Raw genomic sequence first — 12,193 nt, 5'->3', positions numbered from 1 at the left:
TTAAAGGAACCTACAACCTACAAAGAACTCCATAGGAGTCAGAGCTGCAATAAAGACTTAGAACACAGTACTCGATTGGTGGAACACTCACTTTCAGCATCCTGAATGGAAAGGCTGGTAGAAGTGCGTTTATGGGTACAAAGGGAAAGTATATGGACAATTGTTATTTGAAGATAACGAACTCTCCCTAAAAAACAAGTGGACAGAGGATGCCATTTGCATAACATGTACAAGATTCTGTGTTTGATTCCTGTTACTGCCAATAAAAAGAAGGAAGGGAGGGAGGGAGAAGGAAGAAAAGAGATGATGGGAGACATTTCCAAAGCCTGAATCACTTAAGGTTCAGGCTTCTACGCCGCAGACTTTCCCCTTGAGGCCACTGTGCAGAGCCCCAGCTGTCAAGGGTCAGGGTTGGGGTCAGGGATGGGGGCTGGTTCAATACTCCTGCCTTTTGATGGGACTGCAAAGGTCCAATCGAGTCTAAATCTTAGCTATCCAGGGTCAGCTGCACCTCAAAGGAAAGGCAGAAAGTAACTGCAAGCTTCTGCGGATCCACCCACAGCCAGCCTGCAGGTAAGCATTCATTAGCAACAAACTAACCACCCTAAGTAACATGTTACTTAGGTAGTACGTGCCTGGGTAGAGGATCCAGCTGTATCTATGTAGAGCAGCCAAGACAAGCTTGTTTCAAATTCTTGTTCTTTCCTGTTCAGCAAAACCAGCAATCTGACCCGGGCATGATGACACAGGCCTCCCAAGGCTGAGGCAGGGAGATTGATGGCTTCAAGTAGTAGGTCAGCCTGGGTTACACACTAAGACCCTGCCCCCAAAACACAAACACAACCCAAATAAGGACCTGGGGTGAGTGACCTGGTGTGCTGGGTAGCATCAAAGCCTGCCTCTAACCTCATCAGAGAGAGAGAGAGAGAGGGAGGGAACAACAGTTTCCCACACACACCATCATTCCTGGAACACTGTCCAACTATTGCTCCCCTTTGGTTCCCTTCGTCCTCACACCAGTTGTTCTGGTCTGAGTGCTGTGGCCAAGGTGCTAGGCATAGGGACAGAATGCCCTGAGAGAGGTGTGAGCTGAATATTTGAGATGGCTGAGGGGAGGCTTCTGCAGGGGAGAATAGGGGACAAACCACACAAAAGTGCCCACAGAGAGCAAGGAAGGATGCAAATATGAGAGGAAGGGGAAGAAGTTGGAACCAATGTGCAGAAAATCTTTTTTTCCCCCTCTCTTGGATAAATAGGTCTGTCTCTTCTGGACATAGTCTCTCTGAGGCCTGTCACAGAAAGACTCAGAGGTCACAGGCCTGAGGCAAGTAAGTGACCTGCTTTGTTTACACAGGAAAATGTCAGTGGTCAGGAATGTTGGGGCTAGGGAAATGGTTCAGTCAGCAAAGTGTCTGCTGTGCAGGCAGAAGGAACTGAGTTCGGATCGCCTGCACTCACACAAAAGCTGGGCACAGTGGATCAGCCATCTGTAACCTCTCAGTGCTAGGCAGAGGGGGACAGAGAAGGAAAGAGTCCTAGAAGGCATTGGCTAGCCAGCCTCGCCAAATCGGTGAGCTCCAGGCTCAATCAAAGACTCTAAGCTCGAAACAGTGAAGTAGAGAGAGGAGAGCACCCGGCAAGGAGCAGTCGCCTTCACCTGCACTTAAAACACATGTGCATGGACACACATGTGCACCGGTATGTACATACACGTCCACATGAACAACACACACACACACACAAATCAAAGCGCAGTTATGTAACACTGGATCTGATTTAGTAGCAACAACTATATGTACTTTGGGGAGTCACTTTTCAGAGTCCTCACAGCTTGCAGGGATACTCAGGAGTTCAAAGGTAAGACAGGTCAACTAGGGACGGGGAAGGGTCAAGTTAGCCTAGGGAGGCAATAGAGAGGAGAGGTGGGAGAACCTCCCTTAAATAGTGACCCCCCATCCCTCCAGTGGGCCCCATTTCACCACCCAGCCATAAAAATCCCCTAGGTCTCCTGAGGAAATGAGGCAGAGAGATGTTAAAGGGTTTCACAGGGGTTGGGCATAGTCCTTAGTGGGACAGTGCCTATTCGCCTATTCAGCATGCATCTCTCTCTCTCTCTCTCTCTCTCTCTCTCTCTCTCTCTCTCTCACACACACACACACACACACACACACACACACACACCACTGCTTGCTTCTTAGTTTTCAGAAGGTCGTAATCTGAAAGTTCCAGTCAAAAAGGTGTCTTCCAACTTATCTGTCCAACTCCTTCTCAGAAATGTCTCTTTTATTGGGGGCAAGGAGTTGGAGACAAGGCTTCTTTGTGTAGCCCTGGTGGTTCTGGAACTAGCTCTGTAGACCAGGCTGGCCTCAAACTCAGAGATCTGCCTGCCTCTGCCTCATGGCCTTAGTAGTGTCTTTTAAACCTATTTTGCAGAGATATATCCCTCTCTTGACTGAGTCTTTACTTCTCCTGCCCACACCCACAGTCGGAATAGTATGGACAACAGGCTTGCTAGCTGGCTAGATTGTGTGTCAGAGCATGTTCAGCTACGTGCAGGCCTTCTCCCTGCTGGATGCTGAAGAAACCACCACTCAACCTTTTGGCACAGGCAGCTCTCCCAACCTTGGCTTTTCCCACGGCAACCGGTCCCTGCAGTGCCTGGCCACATTAGCTTTATTCAATCAACCCTCTCCTGCCAACCCCCTTCCCGGCACTTGCACCGAGGACTGATGGAAACAGACCCAGAAGTATGTGGCAATGATTGAAAACAGAAGGAAGAAGCCGGACGGAAGAGGCAGGCAGATCGCTGTGAGTTCGAGGCCAGCCTGGTCTACAGAGAGGGTTCCAGAATAGCCAGGGCTACACACAGAAACCCTGTCTTGAAAAAGAAAGAAAAGAAAACAGAGAAAAGAAGGCACTGCTATACTCAGTGCCCTGAGGACTCCTAAACAGTCCCAAGTTTTTCACTGAAGCGGATACAGCTAAGAGTGTCCTGGCAGCTCTCAGCTTGTTCCTCGGGTGTACTATTAAAAGTCCTGGCTTTATGTGCTATTCGGGACGCATACAGAATCCCGATTTAGAATTTGAACTTAGTCTAGGACTACTACAGTTATCAGCAGCAGTCCCAGACCCCAGCCGGGCCCGCTATTCCCTTTGCCTAGGTGGTAGGGTAGTGTAAGTAAGGGCCACCCAGAGTGGGGTCAATCCCTGGCAAGCTCTGCAGAACTCCCAAGTTCCCTCCTCCTCGGGACCGCCCAGCCCCCTCTCTTTTCGGGGAGCTGCTCGGGGTACCTGAGAGGGCGGACACAGTGCCATTTCGAGTTCTGCCAAGGCCGAGAGAACAGCGTCCGAGGCCCCTGCGCCCCCAGGCTCGCGATATACAGCCTCCCGAGGCGCAGCATCCCGAGGTAGACAGTCATGGCTCTCTTTCGCCGCAGGTCCCGGCCCGGAATAAACTTTGAAAGTGAAAAGGCGGGGGCTAAAGAAGAAGAAAACGGCGAGGAGGCGGGAGGGTCGCTCTGCCTATGGGGTGAGGAGGACTGGGTCCCCGCGGGGCGGGGCGGGGCGGGGCGAGGAGAGGCCGGGAAGTGGCGACTCCGCGTCCAGGGCCACCTTCGCGTGGGAACGGCAGTCCTCCAATCCCGCCCTGGAAGAACCACCCCTGTTTCTCTTTGTTTTTGTTTTCGGGGATCCCAAATCTCGCTCTGCAGTACGATACAAGGCCTCCCCGCAAACATCACCCGGCTAAGGTTGGAGGGCCGAGGAGTTTCACAAACAGGAAACCAATCAGGGGTCTATAATAAGCCAGATAGCAACTTCAAGGCTTATGGGTCCCGGGTGCCCGGTAGATCGTGGGTCACGTGGGGACTTTACGGGTGGTGAACTACAGAGCGAGTGACCCTGAGGCCTGCCAGCTGGAACAGAGGGCCTCTGGGAAGAGGAGAGGCCGTCGGAATTAACCGGTCTGTTGGGTGAGCCCCTCTGTACCCTGGAACCGGGGATCTAGTGTGGCCCAAGGCCAGGTATCGGCATTAGTTCAACCCTGCACCTCTCGTGGCGTCCTCCCTTCTCTATATCGTGTCAGTCCGAGAAGAGTACCCGGTAGACAAGATCTGGTGGCATCAGGGACTGGAGTCTGTTGTATCCTGCCCTCATTTCTGCCCTAGCTTGGGGCCTGAAGCATAATTTCCTTAGCTGCTCCCCTAAGCTCCAAAGGAGCGAGACTTGCAAGAGACTCAACACTCCAGCTGTGCCCTCTGGGATATATTCTAGCTTGTAACGCAGAAAGGATGTGCATCAAGACTTAGAAAAAATGACTGTCAGTTTCTGGATCTGGGCACTGGGTTAACGAGACTGGTACAAAACTCCCACACCTTCTAGTCCCACGTTGTCTTGAACAATCTCTTCTCCAGAGGGAGAAGAAAGGTCCTGGCCGGTGGCTTCCTCTGTCTTGCCTTGGAAACGGGGGAAAAAAAGAAGGCAGGGAGAAACGGTTGGCTGAGGGCGGAGGTTGGGCTAGTGAACCTTTGCCTTTCCCCGGGAATCCTGGTTGAGCTGTGGTTGCGTGAGTAATCCAGCAGCTTCCTCTTTGATCTCCTGAGTGAATGCAGATCTACCTCTCTGGCAGCTTTTGGTGGGAGGTGGGAGATCTGTGTTCCACTGGAGAAACCGGTCAAGAACAGAGACTTTGAAGAGCTGGCTTGAAAGGGTGTGCCCTCCAAATTAATTTCGTACCCCGGCTTCTGAAGGCCCAGCTCAAGGAAAGAGAGGTGCTCAAGCCCTACCTGGGCCAATCATTGACCCCTTTTGGATAAATGATTGCCCTGGCAAAGTGAAGGGTACATTCTTGTCCCTGGGACCCTTTCACTTCCTGACTGCTCTGAGTGAGTCTTGGGCAGGGGTGTGTATGTGTGTGTGTGTGTGGGGGGGGGGGGGAGTAAGGAGATGAGTTTTCTGTCATTCTGTTTGTGCTATGAGCTAGCCTGGGGAAGCGAAGCTTTTTGTTCCCTTTCCTTTGCTAATATCCCTTCCTTCTCTACTTCAAAAATGGACTCATAGACAAGCAGGGTGTCAAACCACCACAAGCACGGTGTCAACCACCGGTGACCCCAGCCAAGGAGATAGAGGCAGGGTGGATCAGGAACTCAAGGTCATCTTCAGCTACACAGAGGGGGTCTGAGACCAGCCTGAATCAGAAAAGGGAGGGGCTCATAATGTCAACATGAAGCAGCATTTTTTTTTTTTTGAGACAGGGTCTTGAAATCAGCTCAGGCTGATTTCATTCTGTGTATATACTAAGATGAATTTGAACTTTTGTCTCCTTGGATTATAGACATACACCACCACAGCTAATTTTATGTGATCTGTACATGGACACAAAGGGTATCAGAAGACAACTTATTGAAATTGATTCTTTCCTTCCACTTTGTGGGTCCAGGGAATTAAACCCGGGTCATCAATGTTAAGTTGGGAGCATAGACCTCAGCTCCTCGCATCCATCCCAGCCCCCAGGCCTGAGAGTTGTATTGGTCTGGACTCCAAATCCCAGCATGCCAGGTCCTGACTTCCTGGGGGAGGGATCAGGACCACTCCCACAGGGTATTTAAGTGAATGCCCAAAAGAGGATCACGTGGTCTCTTTTCCTTCCTCCTGTTGGTTGTAGCCTTTCCGGCCTCCAGGTTCCACCTCGGGGCCACCTGTGAGTGCAGGAATCCCATTAAAACTGGATTTTTTTTTATTTTTTTATTTTCGAGACAGGGTTTCTCCGTAGCTTTTTGGTTCCTGTCCTGGAACTAGCTCTTGTAGACCAGGCTGGCCTCGAACTCACAGAGATCCGCCTGCCTCTGCCTCCCGAGTGCTGGGATTAAAGGCGTGCACCACCACCGCCCGGCTCCCTGGATATTTCTTAATTTGGCTTGTTTTGATTTGGCTTGATTGGGATTTTGCATAGGCAGAGAGCTCGCGGTAGGAAAAATTCCTAACAATCAGGGTTGGAAGCACCTTTACCCATTGAGCCATCTGTGGGCTGCTACTATTGCGTTCTTTCTTTCTTTCTTTCTTTCTCTCTCTCTCTCTTTCCCTCCCTCCCTCCTTCCTTTCTTTCTTTCTTTCTCTCTTTCCCTCCCTCCCTCCCTCCTTTCTTTCTTTCTTTCTTTCTTTCTTTCTGTTTTTCTTTTTGAGACAAGGTATCGTGCAACCCCCCAGACTGATTTCAGACTTACTAGTTAATTAATGCTGGTCTTGAACTCCTGATCCCCCTGCCTCCTAGCCCAAAGTGTTGGGATTATAGGTCTACCAACATGATCTCCTGTGTCCAAAGATTTCAATCACAGAGAACAGAGTACAATGGAAACCATCCTAGCTGAAATGGTAAAGGAGAAGAAGGAGGTGGAGGCCAATATTCTTACATTATAAATTGTGTGTTGCAGGCCTGCATTGTAGATATGTAATACCAGCTGCTTTAGGGAGACTGAGGCAGGAAGATTGAAAAGGTCAAGTCCCGTCTGGGCAATTTAGAAAGATCCTGTCTCAAATTAAAAGGAACCTAGGCAAGGTGATGCACACCTCTAGTTCCAGCACCCACAGCTCTATGAGTTCAAGACTAGCATTGGTCTACACACAAAAATAAATCTTGTCTTGAAAAAAAAAAACCAAAAAGTAAAAATAATGGAGTATGTGTTTAACATTTTGAAAGTTCCATGTTCACTGGGAGGTAGTGGTACACACCTTTAATCCCAGCAATCGGGAGACAGAGGCCGAAGGAGCTCTGTGAGTGCGAAGACAGACTGGTTCCAGGACAGTTCCAGGACAGGTTCCAAAGCTACAGAGAACCCCTGTCTCAAAAAGAAACCAAAAGAAAAGAAAGCCCCATAATCAATCCCTAGCACATACATACACACATACAGCAACAATAGTGACAATAATAAAAATAACAACAATAGTAACAAACAGTAGAATAAACTAAGATCAGCTGCACATACAGGCAGAATCTGCTTCCAGTCCCAAGCAAACCTGGGGTATGGAAAACTGGGTGTGGGGCACAAATCTTTAATCTTACCATCAAGAAGCAGAAGCAAGCAGAGCACTGTGAGTTTGAGGTCAACCTAGTCTACATGGTCTCAAGCCAGCCAGGGGTACTCAATGAGACCCTGTCTCTAAATATTAAATCAATCAATCAATCAATCAATCAATCAATCAAGTCTTGAGAGATCCTATCTGTGGATGATGGTACATAAAGGAATATGTTTTTGTTTGTTTGTTTTTAAAGTGACTCTATTATTAGCAAGTGTTGCAGGGCACAGCTCCTAGAGTAAATAGCCACCATCTTCATCAGGTCAGCAGTACCTACTACCGGGGAAGATCATCCACAGCAGGACTGTTATCACCGAACTTTCCCTACGAGAAGAAGTAGGTAGGGATGGTCATAAGATCCTCCCTGAGATCCCAGCCACTTCTCCCTGCCATTTATATGGAATTTTGTCCTAAATACAGGGGTGTGCCTATGGTGCTAGACAGTATAGGTAGGGAAGAGGGGGAAATTAACCAGTGGGAACTCTGTCCAAGCTGAGTGGAGGCTTTCCAGTCTGGCAACTCTTGGGGTCACTCATGTTTCCATAAGCAACCCCTCACCAATCCTTGTAAGACAGCTCAATAAATTTATTGGCCCTGCAGGGCAAACTTTGAAGGACTCCTACTTGGATTTGTCTTTGGAAACTTAAAGGAGAGGGTAGGCAGTTATACTTCCCTAGAAACAAACCCATATGTAACAACAACAACAACAAACCACTAAGAAATAGAACAAAATATTTTAAAGGCTTAGAAGTAAAACAGAGAAGGTAAAACTGAAGTGATTAAAATAGTTCAAATGGGCTGGGCTTGGGGGCACTGTAATGATTGTTCTGTCTCTTTAAGAGATAATCCATGCTCACTCCCTCCCCCCTTCTGCAGAGACAGGCTGATCTTAGCTTCCAGCCTGAGTTCTCTCTCTTTTCCATCTCCCTCCGGAGAGGCAGCTTCTCTGTGTCTCCCTTCTCTCCTCTCTCTCTCTCTCTCTCTCTCTCTCTCTCTCCCACTCTCTCCTCTTCTCCCCTTCTCCTTCCTTCCCTCTCCATAACTCACTGAATAAATAGCCAACCTCACTCTGCATGGCATGCCTATCCATGTATCTGTCTCTTGCCTGTGCGTGTCTCCCTGCCTGGTACCAGCCACAGCTCAGGGACCTGCAAGCCATCCCTGCCTGGGACTGGCTGCTCTCAGGGCCCGCTGCCACCACTTGGGGACCTACAGCGTTTCTGCTGCTTGCCACCAGGAATCCTGCAGCATTTTTAATCCATTACAGGCACACCTTGAATTCCAGCACAACAAAGGCAGAGGCAGGCAGATCTCTTTGAGTTTGAGGTCAGCCTGGTCTACGTAGCAAGTTTCAGGACAGCTAGGGCTACATAGTAAGACTCTGCCTCAAATAAAATATCTAATGAGGTCAAAAAGATAGCTCTGCAAATAAAAAGCACTTTCCATGCAAACCCAATGCCTTGCGTCAGATCAGGGAACATCCAAGAGCCCACATGAAGGCAGAGGCAGGTGGATCTCTGTGAGTTCGAGGCCAGCCTGGTCTACAAGAGCTAGTGCCAGGACAGGCTCCAAAGCTACAGAGAAACCCTGTCTCGAAAAACTAAAAAAAAAAAAAGAGTAAGATGGCAGTGGCTCACATCTGTAACCACAGCCCTGCCGTGGCAAGATAGGAGGTAAAGACAGGAGACGCACCAGCTAGCCTGGAGCATAGATGGTGGATGGTGATGCCGGAACCCCAACAAAGTGGAAAGTGGGGACCGACTCCTGAAGGTTGTCCTCTGACAGTCACATAAGTGCAAATGCCTGCACTCACACACAAATCAAACACACATGCACACACACACTAAAAATAAACTTTAAAAAAGTAAGTAGTTCAAATGAAGCCAAGAACAGTGGCTTGTACCTATAATCCTAACACTAAGGCTCCTTACAGAATTATCTGTGGGAGCCAGCCAATATAAGCTAAGTATGAGCAGGTCACACAAAGGAAGTTCTTTACTTCCAACCATTATCACCTGCCAGAGTAGGACTCTGGCCATCATTAAATTTAAATGGAGGCCTGAGTCTCAGGAGTTTACCCTGAAGCAGTATCTAGTTGCAGGAAGAACCACAAGCTGAGATTACTCAACCTCCACCCAAGAACAGACAATTCAAAGAAAATGCTTAACATTCCACCTGCTGTAGATTGGCCCACCTGCCAGAACACACTCACCTGGACAGCCCTATGTAACAGGAGGAGCGGGCTGCCTGTCATCCCAGTCATCCAGCTATCTTACACCCAAAATAACCACACAGAAACTGTATTCATTTAAACACTGCCTGGCGCATCAGCTCTAACTTCTCATTGGCTAATTCTTACATCTTAATTTAATCCATTTCTATTAATCTGTGTATTGCCATGTGACTGTGGCTTACCGGCAAGATTCTAACCAGAGTCTGTCTCAGGCAGGAGATCCATGGCATTTGCCACTCCGCCCTTCTTCCCAGCATTCAATTCTGTCTACTCTGCCTACCTAAGTTCTGTCCTATCAACTAGGCCAAGGCAGTTTCTTTATTCATTATCCAATGAAAGCAACACACAAACAGAAGGAACTACTACACCACCCCTAGACAAAATGTCAGCCAATCAGGGGTCCTAAAATCTCAGAAACCCCTCACCTCCACCTTTATTACTATAAAACCCAATTCTAACTAAGCTTGGGGCTCTCTGTTTATTCCAATAGATTGGACATGCGGAGAGACCGAGTTTGCAAACTTGCTTAAAATAAAGGCTCTTTGCTTTTACATACGGGACTCCGTCTCCTTGTTGGCTTTTGCAGGGACTTCACAGATTTGGGAATAACATTATCCACAATAGCCGAGGCAGGAGCTTCCAAAACGTGAAATGGTCATATGCTATTTTATTATTCATATGCTATTTAGTCTTATGCAAAATTGTTCACTTTTAAAATGAAAGGACAGGCTGGGTATAATGGAACATACCTTTAATCCCAGCTCTTCAGAGGTAGAGGCAGGCTGATCTCTGTGAGTTTGAGGCCAGCCTGGTCTACAGAGCAAGTTCCAGGACAGGCTCCAAAGCTATAGAGAAATCTTGTCTCAAAGACTAAGCACAAACCCTCTTATCAAGGCTAAACAAGTCAACCCAGTGGGAGAAAAAGGATCCCAAGAGCAGACAAAAGAATCAGAGATGCCCCAGCTCCTGCTGTTAGAAGTCTCACAAAAACCCCAGCTAAACAACCACAACATATATGCAGAGGACTCAGTGCAGATCCATACAAGTTCGATGGTTGCTGCTTCAGTCTCTGTGAGGCCCTGTGACTTCTGCCTAGTTGATTCTGTGGGCTGTGTTCTCGACCCCTCAGGTTCCGACAATCCCTTCTCCCCCTCTCCTGCGGGGCTCCCCAAGCTCTTCCTAATGTTTGGCTGTGGGTCTCTGCATTTGCTCCCATCAGCTGCCTGAGGAAACCTCTCTGATGATGATTAGACTAGACACTGCCTATGAGTATAGCATGATATCATTAGGAATCATTTCATTGACTTTGTTTTATTTGTTCATTTGTTTTTGTTTATTATTTTTGGCTAGTCATGTTTGGCTCTACCCTAGGTCTCTGGGCCATCCAGTTTTCAACCACTCTCACAAGCTCTGAACCACCATTGTCTCAGCACATCTTGCAGGCAGGAAAGGTTATAGAGCAAAGGTTTTGTGGCTGAGTTTTTGTGCCATTTCCACCACTGGAAGCCTTGCCTGGTTACAGAAAATGTCCAGTTCAGGCTCCTCTATGTGGCCCTGGCTGTCCTGGAACTCACTATGTAGACCAGGCTGTCCTCAAACTCACAGAGATCTGCCTGCCTTTGGCTCCTGAGTACTGGGATTAAAGGCATGCACCACCACAGCCCAGCTTTATTTTATTTTTTATTATTTTAGTGCATTGGTATTTTGACTGCATGTATTATCTGTGTACCACATGAGTGCTTGGTGTCAGAGGAGGCCAGAAGAGAACAGGTCCTCTGGAACTGGAGTCACAGATGGTTGAGAACCACCATTCAGGTGCTGGAATCGAACCCATGTCTTCTGGAAGAGCAGCCAGTGCTGCTGAGCCATTGTTCTAGCCCTTGATTTGTTGTTGTTGTTGCTGCTGTGTTTTGTTTTTGAGTCCTGTGAATTCATTGCTGACCTTACTCACTATATAGCCCAAGCTAGCCTCAATTTCACAGCTTCCCTCAATCTCCATGGTGCTAGCATTGCAGATGTGAGCTACTGCTATTCGTGTGCTGTGTCAGAAAACAGGCAAACACATTTGTGCCTTTTTACAATCAGAATTGATGGAATCACAGTTTATTAAAAAAAAAAAACCCTCACATGATGCATCAATTTCATTGGCAGCAATTTGCCAAGTCTCCCTCTCTTTAACAAGTTAAAGAAAACACAGATTCTTGTATTCCAGACTTTTGTGTTTGTGTGGTGTGTATGTGTTCATATACGTGAACATGTATGCACACATAGGAGTGTGGGAGCCAAAGGTCAAAGTCAGGCATGTTCTTTTCTGCTCTGGAACAATGGTCTCTACCCTGTCACTTGTATTTTAAATAAACACTGATTGGCCAGTAGCCAGGCAGGAAGTATAGGTGGGTGACCAGGCAGGAAGTAGAGGTGGGGCAATAAGAATTCTGGGAAGAGGGAAGTTTAAGTCTGCAGTTGTCATCCAGACACAGAGGAAGCAAGATGTGACTGCCCCTCCAAAAAAGGTACCAAGCCATGTGGCTAACACAGATAAGAATTATGGGCTAATATAAGTTATAAGAGTTAATAAAATGCCTGAGCTACTAGGCCAATCAGTTTATAATTAAAGTAGACCTCTGTGTGATTTCTTTGGGACTTAATGACTGTGGGAACTGGGCAGGACAGAAACAGCAGTGAACACTTTTCTCTCCACCTTTTTCTTTCTTCAAAATATATTTTCTTTATTCTTTGATAATTTCATGCATGTATACAGTGTATCTTATCGTATCCACCCTGATTTCTCCCTCCCACTCTCCCCCAGCATTCCCCACTGTATCCTCCTCCTGCCGTGATGTTGACTTCTGTCATCCAGGTTTTATGCAGGTAACCACAGCATCAGTG

General features: G+C 47.7%; 1 protein-coding gene across 1 annotated transcript in view; it reads right to left on the bottom strand.

The window, feature by feature from the left end:
* The window catches only part of Acsf2 (acyl-CoA synthetase family member 2), a 41,298-nt gene extending 37,807 nt beyond the window's left edge, over positions 1-3,491 (bottom strand). The window contains exon 1 of the mRNA XM_041664579.1: positions 3,292-3,491. Within this exon, the coding sequence (XP_041520513.1) occupies positions 3,292-3,419 (128 nt within the window). The 5' untranslated portion in view covers positions 3,420-3,491. The remainder of the gene's footprint in view (positions 1-3,291) is intronic.
* Between the last annotated feature and the right edge of the window lie 8,702 nt (positions 3,492-12,193).

This window comes from Microtus oregoni, unplaced genomic scaffold, assembly GCF_018167655.1.
Source record: "Microtus oregoni isolate MIOR12 unplaced genomic scaffold, Mior012 000015F_ref0000493, whole genome shotgun sequence".
NCBI lineage: Eukaryota > Metazoa > Chordata > Mammalia > Rodentia > Cricetidae > Microtus > Microtus oregoni.
Note: the sequence above shows the minus strand (reverse complement) of the source record. Positions and strands in the feature narration are given on the sequence as shown.